A 20,020-nucleotide genomic window follows, 5' to 3' on the forward strand; every position below is an offset into this window, starting at 1 on the left:
TCCCTTCTGACCTTAGTATCTATGATTCTAGTATCTATGAATCTTCCCTTTGTCCCAGAAGGGGACCATGCGGTGTGGCTATTCCACCATACCACTCACTCATAGGACACAGGAGTCTAGCAAAATGTAATTTATTTTTCAGCTGTGAGCAAAAATTTAGATGTCCCTGCATATAATATTAAAAGTTCTAAGGAAGGTGCTAGCTGTAAGGGGAGCTCTATACCAGGCCCTGACCCTCAGCTGACTAGCTTCATATCTCTTTTCATTAGCCAGCTTGTTCTCCATAGCACTTAAATATCAGCTAACTCTCTTAGTGTCAGGTTTACTCCTTTTATATATTGAAGCCTTTCTCCACATAGTCTTCTTATTGCCTCTGGCCCTTTAAATTGCAGAGAAGGCAGCAGCTGCAGCCCTATGGTGCTCATTTTAGAGGCAATCAGCTTGCAGGTTGCATCTCTTTCTCCTCTCTATGGTAAGTATTTGATTCTTCTTTCTTAATTTTTTTGCTTTCTAGCTTTGCTAAGAGTCTGCTTCTTTCGGAGATGATTTTTAAGCCACTTGGCTTTTTAACCAGCTGTTTAATAGTCTCCTCAAACTCTGTGTATGTGAGACCTAACGCTCGACCAGTGTGTTTGCTTCATCCTAAGTCCTGCAATGCCAGCTGCTGAGTTATTGTTCCCTTGCAAGCTAGCTACCCAATAACAGCTGCTAAAGCAACAAGCTGTCCAGATAGGCCCTACTGCAGGGGTGGCCAAACTGTGGCTCACGAGCCACATGTGGCTTTTTTACTGTTAAAGTGCAGTTCGCAAGCCCCCCATGTACTCCCTATTCTCCGCCTACCAGACTGGGTTGGGGGAGCTCAGGACAGGACTCTGCCTTGCAGTGGGGTGGTGGGGTAGGGGCTTCTGTCCAGTAGGGAAGGGGGGCTTGGGGCTTCAGCCCTGGGGGGTGTACCTGCCGGGGCTTGGGGCTTCAGCCCTGGGGGGTGTACCTGCCGGGGCTTGGGGCTTCAGCAGGAGTGGGGCTGAAGCCCCAAGCCCCGGCAAATGTGCCCCGGCTCTCAAACTTCTGAAGATCGTCATATGTGGCTCAGAGGGACAGTAGGTTTGGCCACCCCTGGCCTATAGTGACTAAGAGGAGTGGTGTTGCTCCCAACTTCTTATTTCTGCTATATGTGGGGGTTGATTGGCTAGGGGCTGTCCATCTTCGCTCAAGGCTCTGCAGGGAAGGACTCCTTTGCTTGCTCCCTCACCATTCCTGTATTTGTGAATGGGGACTGGGGATGGGACGGGGGTCGCAAGTCAGCTTGCTTTCTGCACTTGATCTCACATATACAGCCAGTGTCTTCAGGGGAACGGACTGCCAGCTTGTCCCACTCTTTGGCAGCAATGTTCAAAACTTGACTTTGCCTTGCAGGCTGGGGACTCGCTCCCACAGCACTGTTCTGTTAGGGGTCTCTGGATTCTGGCGATTATGATGCATCTTTTCTTAAGCCTGTTAGCTGCTGTTTTGCTGAGGGTAGATTTTGTACAAATTTAGGACAGGAAATGGAGCATGAATATTCCACATCCCTTTTGCAGGTGTCTATAGAATATGTGTTTGTAAAGTATTTTTAATGATTGCTATACTGGTGAAAGGTATCAGAGGGAAGGAAGCTGTAATAAACTATCTACAGAGCATAAAGTTTCACAGGCAATGGTGATGGCTGCTTCCCCACGCTAACCTGATGATGGGCCTCTGTTCTGGAGGGACTGCTTTAGGAGATGACAGTCCTGGCTTTGCTGAGTCTGCCAGTTTTATGATTTTCCTCCTGCCTACTAGAAACTGGCTGACAACCTGCCTTCTCCTTTGTTATAGTCACCAACCGTTCATCAGATGGTAACCACTTTTGGTCACTTATGACCTGGGCTGGGTTCTAAACCACATCCTAGTGTTGATCTGTCCCATGGCCTTTCTAAGCTTCAGACTTTCCAAAATGAGATTATTTTAGCTAGCAGTGTTGCAAGCTGTACTCTGAAAGACACCACTGTAATGAATACACACAAGGGAGCTGAGTTAAGATGGCTGTGACAACCTCTTTTAATTGTACAAATGGTCAGGAAATTCAGGCTCCTCATCTTGCACTAAGTTTTTGGGGGTGATATGTAGACAATAGCTGTGGTGAATCCTAGCTGTTTAGAAAGAAGGTTGTGCACACGTGGGACATTTTGAGAAAGCACACTTCTCTTCTCATCCACCCTGTGCCTCTCATTACATCTCATCAGGGAAATGAGAGCATCTTCTTTTTCCCTCTCCCATGTTGGAGCAGGTTGGCTTCTAGTGCTCTGTGACAGGTGTTCCCCTTACTATCCTATTCTGTCTCATTGCAAAGGGAGAGCTCCTGTGGTTGTCACTTGGCCCTCTCTCTGCTTGAGTTCAAGAGCACTGAACATGAGTGCTTCCCCTCAAAGCAGGCAGAGTAAGGAGTGCTCCTGTGATTGGTGCCATGCTCATCCTTAGGCAACCCTAGCAGAGAGTAGTATGGTGCTGATCAATGGGCTCTCTTCCCCTTCCTTCCCCCCTCCAGTGAGCTGATGAGCAGCTCAAGATGCCTTACTCATGGTGGCTCCATTGGTTAAAAATGGTATAGTGCAGGGGTGCCCAAACCATGGCTGGTGAGCTGCATGTGGCTCACAGACCTTCCCCACATTCTCTACCTACCAGACTTGGGGTGGGGGGGAGGACTTGGGGTTTATGTCCTGTGGGAGGGTAGTGGAGCTAGGGGCTTCTGTCAGAAACAACTGGTGCCTGCTGGGGAAGGGGCACAATTTAAAGGTTTGTCCCCTCCCAACATCTTGAGTCGTGCCCCCTTAGGCATGCCCCCCTCTTACTCTCAGTGGCCCCTCCCTGCAGCTCCCAAGTAGTATTAGTTCTGTGTGGAGAAGCAGCAGCAAATAGCTGGGAGCTGCAGGGAGGGGCCGCTGCTTTAGCTCCTCAGGGAGAGGCAGCAGCAAAAGCAGTAGCTCTCCCTGCAGCTCCCAGCTGTTTGCCATTGCCTCTCCCCATGGGCACAGCTCCCAGCTTGCTGGCTCCAGCAGCTGCTGCACAGGGAGGGGGCCTGGCAGCACCATGTGACTGAGAGGGGCCAACAAACCCTGGCGCAAATCTGGGAGGGTATGTGTCTCCCCATGGCCCCCACGCGTCACCTCTAGCTTCTGCCCAGTGGGGAGGTGGCTTTTGGGGCTTCAGCCCCATGGAGCAAGCCTCCCGGGGCTCTGGGCTTGAGCAGGAGCAAGGCTGGAGCCCCAGCAGGCATGCCCCGGCTCTTGAATTTCTGAAGACTGACATATGCAGTTTGGAGGGTCAATAAGTTTGGCCACTCTGGGATAGTGTCTTGTCTTTTACAGGCAGTATTGGATATTACAGACATTGTGGGTAAATGATTAGGAGCCTGGATTGGGACTCAAGAGACTTGGGTTTTATTCCTGGCTTTGCCACTGGACTGCTAGGCAAGTCACTTGCCTCTCTGTCTCGGTTTTCCCATCTGTGAATAGTGTTAATGCTATTGATCACCTTTGTAAAATACTATGAGATCTACTGATGAAAAGCTCCATATATTAATAAAGTATTAGTAATAATATAATTTGACATTTCTGAAGTGCTCTGTTTATGTACATATGTATGGACAGTGAGTAATTAAGATTGGAATCAGTAAAACCAGATCTTCTCCCTCTCCTTTTTTTTTTTAAAGGATTCATTTGTAGTTTATTTTTTAATAATTTGCATTGAGATTGTCAGTTTAATGGTAGCTAAAATAACATTTATGACTGCCTTTTGATTGTTTGCGAAACAGTGATGTCTGAGTTGAGGGACATTAGGAAATAAAACCTTAATGTTTATAATATAATTGACATTGAAAAATGTCATTCATTAGTTAAGAATCAATAAGTGGGAAATGTTTCCCCATCATTTATCCTGTTAAATGTAGCCCTTTAAGGTTTTATTTATAAAGCCTGCAAACTGATTAACCACCTTTTATTCCAATACCTTTCCCCTCCATTATCAAACTACATGCTTTGCTTGCTGCTTGGTTCACAGGAAATCCATGAAGTGGATCATGGTCTTATCCGCCAGTTGCTTGAAGATTCAGAGGAGACTTTTGGTGCATGTACTGAGAAAATGCAGGCCCCCGCTCCATATAACTGGAGTGCTGACTGGAGCTTTTGGGTAACTCAATTGTTTTTTTCTCTTAATTCATTGTTATAAATTCTAAGGCCCGAAGGGACCATTGTGATCATCTAGTCTGACCTCCTGTATAACGCAGGCCATAGAACTTCCCCCAAAGTAATTCCTAGAGCAGAACTTTTAGAAAAACATCCAGTCTTGATTTTAAAATGGCCAGTGATAGAGAATCCACCAAGATCCTTGGTAAATTGTTCCAATGGTGAATTACCCTGACTATTTAAATAAGGCATACATTTTTATATATAAACTATAAGTGCTTTTTATGCAAATTTCTTCATAGCCTTTAATTAATAAAGCCTCCCAACCCATTCTGGGAGCTAGGTAACTTATTGTTATCACTTTACTGCAGGGTAAATGGAGACACAAGGAGGTGAGGTTATTTACCCTATGCCATGTATCAAGTCAGTGTCAGATCTGGATATACAACCCAGGAGTCCTGACTCCCAGTTTCTTGATTGGGTCATTAGACCATACCTTCTCCCTGTTTTATGCTTGTAGAAATTTATTGCTGCTACTTTTTCTCGGTAAAGGCTGAATTTCAATTGTTATGAGAATGTAGCATGATCTGATGATACTTTTATATTTCACCACAAAACGAATATTATGCACCTCCTTTGTGGAAAAATGTGTCCAGACTTGATATATGTCTGCATAAGAGAATGAGATACTGCAGAGTCAGGCTGTTTGTAGGCGTCTATTTTGCCACGCCTGTACAGATGATTTAACACTGAAAGGAGTGAAGGGCCATCAGTTATAGAGTTTAAGGCCAGAAGGGATCACTGGACTATCTAGTCTGACCTATATATCAGAAACCACCAACACCACCCAACCCCTGCACACTAAACCCAACAACTGAAATAAGACTAATAAATTACTGCACATAGGAGAATAGACTAGTATATGCCACAGGTAGACAATAGGAGAGACCAAAGTGTACCAGTGCCCAAGGCCCCCACAATGGCAGGCAGATGATTAAGTGAGATATACCTGTTTAATCCTGGCAGTGACCTGCACCCCCACGCTGCAGGGGAAGGTGAAAAAACCCCAAGGTCCCTGCCAATCTGACCTGGGGGAAAATTCCTTCCTGACCTGACATTTGGTGATCAGTTAGGCCTTGAGCAGCTGAACAAGAACTAGCCAGCCAAGCCCTTGAGAGAGAGAATACTCAGCACACCTCAGAGCGGGCAATAAGAATCGTTCGTTTAAATCCTTTTCCCACTACTTGCTGAAGATTTCTTTGAAATAGCACCAGAGGGGCCTAGGAAGGGCCATGTATGATGTGTCTAGAACTGGTGTTTTTGTAGTGGGAGATAGTGGTTGGAGGGAGGTGGGGGTTCCTGGTAAACATGAAGGAGTGGGGAACATGCACTGTGCCCAGCCAGAGCTACATTAGGACGACAATATCCTGACCAAGGGGATAAGGTTCTCACTCCAAAACTCAGTCATTGCAAAGTAACTCATACTCCACACCATGTGGTAAATAATCACAATGCTGCAGCTATAGGTTTGGGAGCATTAACTGTAACAGCTCTGGCAGCAGTCATGTGAGGCGAGTAAAGAGTATTGATCACATTTTTCAGATGAGAAAACTGAGTCAGAGAACTTAAGTGACTTGGCTAAAGTCACATGAATCAGTGGAATAACCAGGAATACAAGTCAGGAGTTTGATTCCCAGTCCCATGCTCGTACCTCTAGCACATATCTTTCTTTTCCCACTCCCCCAGCTCTCTCCTCAAGCTGGAATGTGATGTTTTAAATAATCAAAGCATTGACTTTGAAATAAAAACCTCTGGGAATCTTAAACCTATTAGGGTTGATTCAGCCCTTCCATCTGCTGAAGCAAATGGAACATTATGATTTGTACTGTGTATCCTCACAAAGCTTCTGTGTGAACGCCAAAGTGACAGTTACAATTCTCAGGTTTCAGAACAATTCTGATTGTCAAAAATGCATCATAGATTTTCATGTTTATCCTCTCTTACTCCAGATCAAATTTGTTCAGCTTAAAAGTAAACCTATTTTTCTGTCAGCCCTGTAAACGTACACTGGGATCTGAGATTCACATTTATTTTCTTTTCACATGTTTTCACCAATGTTAAAGCTCCTACAGGCAAATATTCTGCCTGCTTAGCTATGTCTGTGTACCTGAATTAAGGACTAATGGAGTTACGCAGATGCAGTAGCTGTTAACTACGTTTTGTTTACAGGGCTAAATGAGGTTGCACATGTGCCATTGTGTAATTCAGCCTACACAACTGTTGTTATTGTTGATAATTCACAAAAAGAAAAGACCCATTTTGACTCTCAGATCTCAGGGGCAGTTTGATGGTCTGGCACTTAGAAAAAGACATCTGAGTTTTACTTAAAAAGAAAAGGAGTACTTGTGGCACCTTAGAGACTAACAAGAAAAAGTACTTTTCTTTTTGTGAATACGGACTAACATTGCTGCTACTCTGAAATCTGAGTTTTACTTGTAAACTTGGCAAATCTGAGCTGAAGTCATTGAGTTACAAGTTTGTACAGTACCTAACACAATGGGATCCTGGCCCATGACTTCCAGGTGCTGTGGTAATACAATTAATAATAAATACAGCACCTCACCATGCCACTATCACAGTCACCTCTTCAGGCAGAATTGCACTTGTAGGATCCTGTGGCACTTTGTCTAAAAGTAGAAGTTTGGCCAAAATTTTCCTTCCTGCCCATTTTTGTACAGTATGTCATTCATCCATGGAGTGCTGCAGTCTGCCTCAGAAATGGTTAAATTTCAGTGGTGCTGTCTGTGTCAAGTGTTTGGGATTCTTTGCTGTGATGAAGGATGCTATGTAGGTATTCTAATTTATTATGTATCTCTGTTTTATCAAGTGAAATAAAACAACACTATTTTGTGATTGCTATTTCCTGAACTCCTGGATGTATTTAAGCCTGTAATTCACATTTACCTGTTTTATATAAATATTTTCTTGTATTTAAAACAAGGGACTTGTATAATATTTTCATATACCTGGCCATTGAAAGGCACCACCATGGTCTGTAAAGCAATACTTATGTTGCAGGAGCCAGATACTGTCATAGATTATCTCAAAAAAGCCTCCCAATTATTTGCTTAAAAAAACAACCCATCATTTAAAAATGGGAAGTAAATCTTTCACGCGCTTGTTAGGGGGTTGTGATAATGAGACATTTATTTTCCAAGTTTAAAGGTGACAGCATAATTAGTGGGGATAGAATGAAGAAGCAGCAGGAGGCAGAAAGAATGATGTCATGAGCCACCTCAGACAACAGCATTCCTGTGCTAAAATGTAGTCATTAGACTCCCCTGCCATTAAAAGGGTGTTGTGTCATTTTCTGCATACTGTCCCAGGGAATGAAAATCACATGTTTCACTAATGTCTTGCCTGGTTGGCTATCAGCTGTTGAATATAAACTGGTTCTTATAGCTCCCGTGAGTCATAATAGATGTGTAGGTAATAACACAGCAAACGATTTGTGCCATTACATAAAGCATATGTCAGCAACATTCAGTCAAAGATGACGTAGCTTTCTATGACAGGTATAGACTTTTTTAATAGGGTCCTTCCCACTCTTTTAGCCAATAGAAAAGCTGGGAAATTGTAATAAACACGGGGCTACTCCATAAACGTTAGCATACACAACACTGCACAGATGTCAGCTCTGCTAACTGGAATATTTGCTGCACAAAACTGTACTTTGCTGATTAGCCACTGACTTGTTCCAAAGGCTTTTCTGCTTTTCTTCTCCAGGTAAGTACTATGATTTCCTTGAAGATGAAAACCAGGCACTTCTCTATAAAATCCTGATTGGTCTGACTTTCAAATCTGCAACTTCCATTGACTTGAGTGAGGGTTGGGATGCTCAGCAGCTCTGAAAGTCAGGCCAGATGTGACTGCCATTTTACAGAGACACTGTGATCTAGTGGAATGAGCACAGGATTGGGAGTCAGGAACTCCTGGGTTCTGCTCCTTGCTCTGACACTGGGTGATTCTGGGAAGGTCACTTCATGCCTCTGTACTGCATTCCCCCCCCATCTCCCCCCAGTCTCTAAAATGAGGATAAATACTTACCAGCCCTACTTCACAGGGGTGTTGTGAGAATTAATTGGTTAGGGCTTGATCACCTTACTAATGTAAGGTTTCAGAGTAGCAGCCGTGTTAGTCTGTATTCGCAAAAAGAAAAGGAGTACTTGTGGCACCTTAGAGACTAAAAATTATTAGCGCATAAGCTTTCGTGAGCATCCGATGAAGTGAGCTGTAGCTCACGAAAGCTTATGCTCTAATAAATTTGTTAGTCCTCTAAGGTGCCACAAGTACTCCTTTTCTTTTTACTAATGTAAGTAGTTCTCATGTGCCTAGACTTTTCACATGTATAAAGGTTTTCAGGACTTAGTCCTTAATGTGTGTACTGCTCTTTGAATGTGTAAATCATTTCTTTAAATGCCTACTATTATTTTATTGCTACAGAATTTTAATAGCAGCTTTTCAGTTTATGGATCCAGAGAGGTCAAATAAATATTGGCTGTGCTTCTTGAAATAATAAATAAAAACCTTCCACGGGCATATTTTGTAACATAAAAAAACCTCATCATACGTTCTTGTTGCTTGTAGCATGCATTGTAATTACAATTATTTGGAAGCAGTGTTTAGTTATCTTGGAAACAAGAATAACATTCCTTTAACTACTGACACCTCAAGGAGCTCTCTGGTAGCAGGAACTACAAAAGAAGAAATTGGTTATTCTTTAGTTGGCCTAAAACTTTCGCCAAATGGGCTGTCTCTACATTAGACTTTTCTGGGAAATCTGTCTGTTGTGTTGCTGTGATGGTGCAGCTAGCAGAGCTGTGGCTCTGGCATATGTACTTTGTTGTTGAACTGTGTTCAGAACAGCCTGAAACAGGACTGTGATAAAAATGCTGGTGCCCCATCTATCGCTGTTAAACTGTGCCAGTGGTAATGCAGCAGTGGGAGATTTTTAAAAATAAATCTAGTGTAGACAAGGCTCTTGAGGGTGAGCCTCGAATCAGATTATCTGGGTTTGGTTGGTAGGAAAAAAAAGTTTCCTTTAATTTTAGGCTCAGAGCTTTGTTTTTCCTTTTCAAGTGTTGCCATTGGGAACAAAATTCCATTAGAAATACTTGATATTGTGTAAGACCAACAGGGAATGTTTGATCATATTTATACCTAAGGCCGGATGTACACTACAAATGTCTGCTGGTATAGCTATGTCGATCAGGGATTTGATGGGATATGATCCCTGACAGACATAGTTGTGTTGGCAAAAACATTTAGTATAGATGCAGCTGTACTAGGGGGAAAATGCACTTTGTTTAGTGTATCTTATTTCACTGAGTGGGTATAAACTGCATCCACACTAGGAACGCTTTGCAGGTAAGAACAGATTTAAAAATTTTATTGGGATGATGTTGTGGGTTTTTTTTTTTTAAAGTAAACTGTACAGAGTTTAAGCATAGAAGCTTCTGATTATCAGGGAATAATGTACAGATTATCAAGGAGTGTGAAGTTTGGTTTAAGATTGGATGGTGTAAGGAATACATAATCTGCAATATCCCCGATTGGGGGTAAAAGGTTAACGGGTCGAAGTACAGACATTGAGATATGAGGGTATGTTGTTCATATAATGGCTATGTTCAGGTGTGGAGTACGAGTGGATACGACGATGATGATGGATTGACTCTCATTTGGTGAGATTTAACATTCAGTGAGCTTAGGGTTCCAGTTCATATGGTCCAACGGAAAAAGTCTCTCGGTACCATTCTCACAGTTGATGCATGACATTGCTCCAGCTCACGCCTCCTGGTACTGTCAGTGGCCAGTGATGTGTTTAGTATAGATGTCCCTGGACCACTGGATGGTGTCTGAGACCATGAAGCACCGCATGAGCCATGCGTAGCGTCGACCGATCCTGTACTATACCCGCATAGCTATACTGGCAAAGCCTTCCAATTGTAGATTTGGCCTTGGAGATAGGGGACTCGAGAGTGCATTTGAAGGAGAACTTTAAAAGAAGACTATCATTTTTTTCCCTCTATGTAAGTTTTTTACATTTGTGGCTTGATTTTAACTTAATTGTTGTTCCCTGTAAACAAGCAGCAGCGAAATAGCTCCCCCCATCTTTCTTTTACAAAATAAAATGGTCTGTTCCAGGTGAGCTACTTATGTCCCTTTGGGAAAGCAGATAAACAGAGAACTGCAGCAGATGTATTTGTTTAGAGTCACTTTTCATATTTGATCAGTCATTAGAAATGAGTGGGAGCAGAAAATCCTAAAATAGATGATAAAAAAAGCACTCAGAATTTTCTTGACCTGTATGTGTAGAAGACTTGGGGCATTTACATATTTTTTGATACAGGTAAGAGTTTCCTGGAGAGATGGATAAATGACTGGGGCCTTTTTTGTATTCAAACTACTTTGTAACTTGTTTTACCTTGGCCAGAATTATTTAGGATATTCTTATATTCTTTGTGTAGCTTTAGTACATGATGATTTGCTTTGTCAAGATGTAAAATATTACTGATATTACTAAAAATATCATTGGCAATAACTTGGAATAAGTTAAGTAAATCCAGGAATCCCAGCAATAAACAAAGTGCTTTTTTTTTTTTTCTTATTGCAGTCAGAATCACTGAGCTAGTGTGGTTTAAGACTGGGGGAATGTTCCTACACAAACTAAAAACTTAGGGCATGTCCCCTCTACAAAATTATTTCAACCTAAGTTACAGACAATGCAACAATTAATTAAATTGCTTTTGTGAGTCCACACTATGCTTCTTGTGTTGGCAGCACGTGTCCTCACCCGGAGCGCTTGTATGGATGGTACTGTCAGTGTGGGGCATTGTGGGATAGCTTCTGAAAGCCAGTAATAGTCAATGTAAGCAACACAATGTCTATTCTGATACAGCATCAACCTAACTACATCAACATTGTCTCTACATTTTGTGGAGGTGGAGTTAAGTTAATTTAATAGAGCAGTTATGTTGGCAGGGCCAAAATTTTAGTGTACACGCTTCTGTAGTTAGGTCACTGTAAAATGCCTTGAGTCGATATAACTCTGTAGTGTAGACCAGGCCTTAAAGTTAAGGTTGCTAGACTGCCCATATCCCATCAATGCAAATCCTAAAAAAAGAGAGGGAGAGAAAATAAATTAGTAGTTAAGTCATTCAGTGCCCAATTTACACTATCGGTTTCCCATCTCATCCTCAGCTTCTTCCCTCTGTCTATCACCCACAGCCCACATATGTCCACACTCATTCTGAATGCTGACAGCCGTCTTGGAACTCAGCCATGTTGTAGTTTTGTTTTGATGACTGATATCAGGTTTCATAAGTTACATTGTGTGTATCTAGTTCTGTTCATGGTTTTGCATTGGTGTGTGTAAGTAGGGTGGAAACATGAAAAACAGAAAAAACGTGAATGCATGATCCGTGTTGATAGTGAGTTCTAAATTTGGCAGCAATTCTTATGTAGAAACTACAGAGCAAAAATTTCTATCTAAATAGGTTAGAAACATGGAGAAATGTCCAGTGAGAGGTAATCAAGTTAGAGATATTAGGAAATAAAACAGATGAAGGTCCTGATTCAGCAAGGTACGTAAGCACTTTAAACATGTGAACTATCTCATTGACTTCTGTGGACTACTTTATGTGCATAAGTACTTTGCCAAACTGGAACCTAAGTGAAAAGCATGGAGGATTATGGTTGATATAAATACAAAACCTTATTTAGTAAAATTCTTAAAGGAAAACTTCATTGATTCATTATGTCACCTGGGATTACTAAATAAAAAAAATCACAAATTTATATTTTTAAAATTTTAATTTTCAACATATCTCCATTTTCAAAGTATCTTCATAACTGTGAATGTTTCTAGTGTCCCTCTGTAAAATAGTATTTCACTGACATTTCCCAGCAACCACTGGGGATTGGTGCTGAGTTCAAGCTGCAGGGTGGGAGACTACCTGGTCCAATCCTGTGGTCAAGCTACAAATGGGAGTGTTAGGGGACTCTATATAATCCACGACCACTACCGCGCCCAGGTCCCCGGCTGCCAGCCTTGGCCCCTGCCCCTAGCTGTGGCCCCAGCCTTGGCCCCCTTCCCCTGTCTGCATCCCCCCCACTCTCCTAGATCTGCAGCCCTGCTCCTGGGGTGGGGGAAGGGGGAGAGGGCATGGCATGGTAGGCAGGCATAAGGGGGGGATGTGAGGTAAAAAGTTTGGGGACCACTGTCATAGGGCATGGGGTCTGCACCCCTAACGTCCTTGTAAGTGGTCTCTATAAGTCAAGGTTGTGACACATTGACAAAGCAGGATGGGGAGGCACGTACCACTGCTGTCTGGATAGAAATGGACTTCAGTGCTTTCAGTCAGCCATGTTTACCTAGTACCAAACCATCTGTAAAAGCAAAGACCAGTATCTTGGGACGCTTAACTATTGGTGGCTTTATGTTAGCTAGAGTGAATAATTGCTCCTATAAATTCCAGAGAGGAGGAGTAAATGCTATTAACATATATTAATAGCACATGATGCGAACAGGAAGTATTCGTTGCTTTTTATTATTGCAATTACCTCTATGCTTTTTCCATGTGTACAGTTTGTTCTGGAATTTGTAGCTCTGGGCTGTCAGTGTCTTGTCCAGTGTCTGTGCTGGAGTGTATTCTGTGGCCAATACGCTTGTTAACCATCTCTGCTGTAGCTGGAAGACTGGGTTAGTCTGTGAATGAACTTCTCATGATGTCACCAAGAAATAGTAGTGGGATAGCACAGCATCATATGCAGCATTAATTTTAATTTATTTAATTGTAAAATGCTGTGTGAATGTATACTAACACAGAATAAGACACATTCACTGTCCCAGAGAGTTTCCAATCTAAGGGGCCTAATTCTTTAATTTCTTATTAATTAATGCTGGGCAAAAAAAAGTTTGGATGAAACTTTTCACCAAAAAATGCAGATTTAAGTTGACCAAACATTTTGCAAATTCATGTGGATCTCAATAAATTGATTTGGCTGAAATGAAAATAAAAAAGGAAATATCAAGACAAAACATCTCAGTTTGGGGGCCTAGATTCACAAAGGGATTTTGTCTTCAGGAGAAGGTGGTTCTCCCTCCCCTTATACTTAATAGCACAGTGATCAGGTCACCCACCTGGGATGAGAGATGCAGGTCTGAATCTCCACTCTGCAGGAGGGACTGGAACCAAGTGTTCTTCCCCCTCACTCCCCCGGGCGAATGCCCTAACCACCTGGCTACTCTAGGGTAAGGGTCTCAATCTCTTCCCTTGAAACTGTTCCACTTTGTATAAATAAATTATCTTTGGAGCAGGGAGTGGAACCCAGGTGTCCCCCCGCCCCAGGTGAGTGCCCTAACTACTGGGATATAGAGTCCGTCTCACTCTTTCTCTGGGCCAGTGACTATTCAAGTATGCTATACACAGTGGAACAGCATTAACAGGAGAGACTCCCACCTCAGACTAGCCCATGTGTTCTCAAACTGGGGGTCGCAAGGTGATTATGTAGGGGTCACGAGTCCAATCCTGTGCAGGTGCTGTCAGCCCCGCGCCTCTGTTAAATTAAAATTCCACACCCCCAGTTTTTAATTTATAAGGGGCGGGGTGGTCACACTCGGAGGCTTGCTGTGGGAAAGTTTGAGAACCACTGCAGTATAGCCTGGTGGTTTGGGCATTCCCTGGGAGTGGGGATACCTTTGCGCCAGTCTCTGCTCCAGATTGGGGATTTGAAACTGGGTCTCCCACATGCCAGGTAAGTGCCATAATGACTGGGCTATCAGTGCGGGGGGGTGCGCACTCCCTCCTCCTTGGTTTTTGTTAATCTAGTCCTTCGTTTCCTGTGCTTTTACTAAAAATAGCCAAAACGTTGCTGTTGAAGCAAAATGTTTTTTCGACTTTTTTGTTTTGCTGAAAATTTTTAAAAACGTTGGTTTTTGTTTGGTCCAAACCAATTTTTTAATTTTATCAAAACTGCCAGCAAACTGAAAAAATCAGTAATTCACACAGCTCTAATACCCAGGGTAATACTAATTTTCAATAGTAATCCTGTTAGTTTAGCCTTCAGTCCAACTACTTGCTGTAGTTAGCACTACCTTTGATAGGTCCCCAACCCAGACATAAAGTAGCATTCAGGTAAGGGTAAAGGTAAGGTAAATGCCAGTATTTACTAGATACTGGTAAGCATGTCGTGACCTTATGGTTAGTGATCAGCCAATGAGAGCTGTTTTGATGACCCAACTCTATTTGTCTCTTGTGCCTGAGCAGTTCTTCAGTATCCTGTTGGCGCTGAGCTGTGGTGTTGATGTTTCTTTGAATTGCCCCCACATGCATTAATGCTATTACTCCAAGCAATTCAAACTTCCTCATACATTTCCATGTCTGCACTCCTCCTCCTTGCCTTTAAGGTAACAGAAATGGGCAGGGTTTCTAGTTCCTTATTAAAAGAGCCTGTATAAAGAAGATTTTTTGGTTAGCTGGGAATCCCAAAAGAATATGGCTCATATCCTGTCTAACTGCCTGGGTATTTATAACCACCTCAATAGTTACATTGGTCTGTTTCAGAAAACTTTATACAAGCTGTACCACCTTTCAAGAAGTGAGGGCATGCAGGATAATACAGAAGTGGGTTTGCCTCAGTCAACAAAGGCACTGTATAGTTATTGATTCATAGCTATGGAGGTTTGTTTCTTCCAGCAGTTTCGCAGCCCATTTGGGTTTTTTAATTTTGTTCTTTCATTTAAAATTTGAATATGAATCTAAAATGTTCATATCCTAATTTGAGGCTGCTTCCTGGTAACTCTTTTATTAACCATCTTCTGGGAGAATAAAATCCTCAGACTTTTTTGCCTTGGAGTTAATTCACTTTGAATATGTGAGTCTGGGAATTCAGTCAGCCCAGGAGGAGATGATGATGATCTCATGAACAGGAAGCACCCTCAAGTTACAATTATAATACCTGTACTCTTGGTGTGTAGCCTAGAGTCTTGTGGCATACCTAAGTCTTGCTGGCATGCTGGTATTGCCAGTTCTGTTCACTGAGATCATTTTTACGTGCCTGAAAGGAAGAAGCAATCAGTGAATATTAACTGTAGTTTTGGTGTAGGTCTCAGTCTCCAACCCTAATCCTGTATGCTAGTAACACCCTATGACTCCATGTTATGTATGCATGTTATGTATTCCAGGCAGGTAATGGTTACCTTGTTTATCTGGAAAAACTAATTCCTGGGACTTATTTAGGTATTTGACAAAGTACATATTGGCCAACTACATTGTCACTACCCGGTTATATGTAAATAGGCATTTGGATAACAGTAAAGTGAAGTTATGGTCAACTATCTGTAATTATGGTCCCTTTTTATACAACATATCTGCTCCTTTCACTCATCACATCTGTTGACTTAGTGGTTAAAATAAATTTTTCATACTATTCCTCTTTGTTAACCCTCCAGAACTATACAGTTCTGGGAGAGGGAGTGGTGTTCTTTTCTGCCTTGTGTCTTATTAGGAATATTTTAGGCTAAGTTCCAGAAAAGGGCTTAATGCCCAAATGCCCAGGTGAACGAAGTGGATGTAACATGCAGAGCTTAAAAATTCTGCACGCTTCTCCACATGGCGATTAAAACCTTTGTATGTATGTATGCATTTATTTGCTTATATATACTGTGGCAGCACCTAGAGGCCATAGTCATGAATCGGGGCCTGATTGTGCTAGACAGCATACAAATGCATGAAAAAACAGGCCCTGCTCTGAAGAGTTTATAATCTAAATATAAGAGAAGAGACAACAGGTAGATGAAACAAATGGATTGGAGGGACTATGAGATAACAATGAAGATAGTATTTAAGATCTGCAGGCTGTGGAAGCTCCACATATTGTATTGGTAAGTGGGGGAGGAGTATGCATTTTCTCTTTACTTGCCTGGGATTTGACCACTCCAGGAAAGACCAATGTCTCCCTGGTGGTGGTGGATCCCTTCTCCTACCTGTGATTGGACATCCCGGTTTGGATGGACTTGATTATAAACTAGCCCACTCCACCACTAAAAATGGGCTTGATTTGGCTCCCAAAATCAACTTATACAGGAGTGTTTTGTATGAGGACAGGGAAGAAGCATGGCGCAGACTTGTATATACCCTCCTTAGACTGCACTTGGAAAGAGAGGTGTGTGTGTGTGTGTGTGTGTGTGTGCACGCTCCCACCTGCACTGAAGCCTGAAGAGTATGCCAGCTTTCAAAACAGACAAAAACTGGGATTGGCAGAATGCTGCCAGGTCTGCTGGGTCCCATCAGAGCAAAAGGGGTTATAGAGGGGAACTGTAGCACAATGGTATCTGCTTTTTTTTTTTTAAATCAACTTACACTTCTGAGCTGAGAATAATTTGCAGGGCAAGAGAGATAATACTCCTAAAACCAAGTTTGCACGAATGCCATCTCAGCTGTAACTGAAGCATCGCTACCATGTTTCCAGCAGGGATGAGTACTTTTATGGTTATAAAGTGCATTTCCTCCTGCATCTGGAGGATGAGGTACTTTAATTAGGATCTCTTTTGTATGGATAGGAAGGGGGTGAGGGAGGGCAATTAAATCCTGAACTACCATTCGTGTTTAAAGGGTATAATTGTGTGCATAAATCCCACTTGCACTGAGTGGAGAATAAAACCCACTGTGGTTTACTAAACAGCTGATTGGAGATACTTTTGATGAAACCTTATTCCATGAGACTATGCAGTTCCATCAAAATCAAAACACTTTGCAAAGCTGGGTTGATTTTGTTGGAATTTTGTTTTGGTAGAAAATGTCGGGGCGCGAGGGGGGGGAGTTCAGACAATTTTGAAGTGTTCCACTTCTATGTTTTTGGAATGGAACATTGAGATATTTCATTTTGAAACAACTTTTTGTTTCTAAGTTTTAAAATGATAATACAAATTAAAAGAGGTTAAAATCAAAATGAAATGTTTTGATTTTGTGAAAATGAAATGTATTAAATGACCTGAAACAAAAAAAAATTTTTTTTTTTGGCATTTTTCTTCATGGAGAATTTTGAAATTTTTGGTTTTCATTCTAATTTGGAACAAGCCAAATTTCAAAATCCTCTGTGAATCAGAGGATCCGCCACATAGCTCTAGTTAAATAGCTTGTTTTACTCCTGCGGGAATTCTGCATCAAAAAATTAAAAATTCTGCACACTGTATTTTAAAATTCTGCATATTTTATTTGTCAAAAGAACACAATATGATATCGCCACTTTCAATTGTTTTGGTAATTTATTTGAAAATACCTGTCAGCAAGTATGTCTGTAGCAATACAGAAAACAAAAAAAGATTCAGGAAATGTTTTTGATAAAGAGATTCCTTACAAGGCATATTAATTCATTTAAACTTTGAGTAATAATTCATTTAAACTACAATGCAGAAACATATTTACTGCATCTGTCAGAAGCAGTACAAAGGCTTGGGGGAGTCAGGGGTAACAGAAAAGCTGAGGGAGAGGGAAGCAATTGCTGGGAAGGAGCTTGGCATGAACCTGGAGGATTGTTGGGTGTGGGTGAGAGAAGTATGAAATGGGATTTTATGGGGAGGGATGAGGGATTGTTAGGGAGTTTGAGAGCCTTCCCCATACAGACTCTGGCTGACTCCAGCCTTTCCAATTCAGTCAGACACATCTGCCCCCATCCCCATGTGTCCCTGTCCCCCCCCCCTCAGACACCACCATCCCATGTAGCCCTGCACTCCCACTTATCCATCCCCTGTCCCCATGTGGCCCTGCACTGCCACTCAGCCACCTTTGCCCCCCTTGCCCATGTGGCCCTGAACCCCGACTCTGCCCCTGCCCAAATCTCCCCCCCCCCTCTAGCCCATCTGAATCCCAGTCTGTGACTTCCCCAGCAGCCCCATGTGCCCAGCTCTCTCGGTTTCCCCCCCCCCCCCCCCATTGGCTGCTGGCCGCTATGGATGGTAAGCTGGAGGCCCTCTGTTCTGGTGCCACAGCAGCCCCTGGTGGGCAAAAGGCATAACTGCAGCACCTCTCTGACAATGTATTTTCTGTGGAGAAAAAAAATCTGCAGGAGACATAAATTCTGTGCATGTGCAGTGGTGCAGAGTTCCCGTAGGAGTAACATTGTTTTTAACAACAAGTTCCTAGTCTTTTAAGCAACAGAATTATATTACTCTGGTAATCTGCACTATAAATGTGACTGTTCAAGAAATGTGCTTCAGTATGATAGTGCCCTGACCTGATTATAACATAGTTTGATCTTGCCTATGTGGCTGAAACCAACCTATGTTGTTGCAACCATATTAAAAAACTGTGGTCTAGGCTCTAGTAAAGACCAGGGAGTTGGTGAGATCTGTGTGGTGGAAGGAGCTGAGTGTGTGCAAAGAATTTATTTCTAAAGATCAGAGTACCAGTCCAATGGAGTCAGAAGATTAAATAAGTTTGGTGATGTGCTGTGCCTGTTTGTGAACTGTTTGACTACAGTATTCCAGTACCACCTCCAGCTGCTTTTCAGAAAAGCTGAATATGCTGCAGGTCAGGACTGAGGTGCCTTGGTCAAGGCCCAGGACTGGGATAGCATGGGATACCTTTGGTCAGGACTGAGGGATATCAGCACAGGGCAGCATGTGGGGAATCCAGGACTGGGCTACTATGAGGGTGCTATGCTCAACATGGAAGTGAGTTGGCAGGGCAGTGTAAGGGGGAGCTTGCATAACATCTGATTGTACTACACCTGGCTTTTAAAACTAATGTTAGAGGGACAATGTAGGTAAGGTAATATCTTCTATTGGACCAACTTCTATTGGGGAGAGAGAGACGTTCTTCCTGAAGAAGAGCTCTGGGTAGCTCAAAATTCACTTTTCAGACATGGATTGGATTTATATGGATATATGTTGGGCTGTGTTCCCTCCAAGGTGAGCGCCTGCGTGGCCGCACAAGAGCCCACCAAGGGCCGCTCACTTAATTAGCAGAGCCATGCAGGCGTGCACACCGCATGGAGGGGTGCAGCCACAGGTGGACCTGGAAGATGGCAGTGGGGTGAGGTGGGAATAGGGGTGGGTGGGGGCAGTGGGGCAAGGTGGGGGGTGGCCATGGGGGAGCTTGGGGTGTGCAGGGCTGCGGCCGGGAGACACGCAGTAGCCCCTGGTCCGGGGGTGCCCCTTCAAATCCCCAAACCTAGCCCTGACAAACCCCTTGCTTCAGGGTTTGTGAGGCCCTCATAGAGGTCAACGTATTTCAAGCATAAAGAAACCGTAACAATTATTTTATTTCATGCATCAATACTAATGATAAAATATTTTGTTTCCTATGTCAAGAAAATGGATAATTTTGTTTTATGCCTCAAAGAAGTAGATGCATGTAAGATTTGAAATGGCTCTGAAAATTTTGCAGTGTTAATTTTCTTTTTATTTGAGTTCATATTAAATCAACATCTTAAGGGGTGCACCTTGTTAGTTATCCCTTGTTTAATATTCTTCTTCTTCTTCCATACCTATAACTTTTAAATATATATGTTATATCCAGGTTTTTTATTTCTACTTGGTGGTGAACATCCATACCTTACCTTGATACTGATGCTGCACATAACAAAATTCATTCTGCACATGGATGGAAAAAATTAGAGGGAACATGGTAGTGTTCCTTCACAAATCTTCTCTACAGACACTTGATATTTGGATTCTAGTAACTCCTTGCTTAACGTTGTTAGTATGTTCCTGAAAAATGCTAGTTTAAGTGAAACTATGTTAAGTGAATCCAATT

At 42.5% G+C, this 20,020-nt stretch overlaps 1 protein-coding gene across 3 annotated transcripts in view; it reads left to right on the forward strand.

The window, feature by feature from the left end:
• The first annotated feature begins 211 nt into the window (after positions 1–211).
• Positions 212–20,020, forward strand: part of GRAMD1C (GRAM domain containing 1C) — an 89,086-nt gene continuing 69,277 nt past the window's right edge. For 2 of the 3 annotated variants that reach the window (XM_038385206.2, XM_043512121.1), the window contains exons 1-2: positions 319–472; positions 4,078–4,206. In XM_038385206.2, the coding sequence (XP_038241134.1) occupies positions 470–472; positions 4,078–4,206 (132 nt within the window). In that variant the 5' untranslated portion in view covers positions 319–469. Of the gene's footprint in view, positions 473–4,077; positions 4,207–20,020 lie in introns of all 3 variants that reach the window. The other variant, XM_038385187.2, reaches the window with a different exon arrangement.

The sequence above is a fragment of the Dermochelys coriacea genome, chromosome 1 (assembly GCF_009764565.3).
Source record: "Dermochelys coriacea isolate rDerCor1 chromosome 1, rDerCor1.pri.v4, whole genome shotgun sequence".
In the NCBI taxonomy this organism is placed as follows: domain Eukaryota; kingdom Metazoa; phylum Chordata; order Testudines; family Dermochelyidae; genus Dermochelys; species Dermochelys coriacea.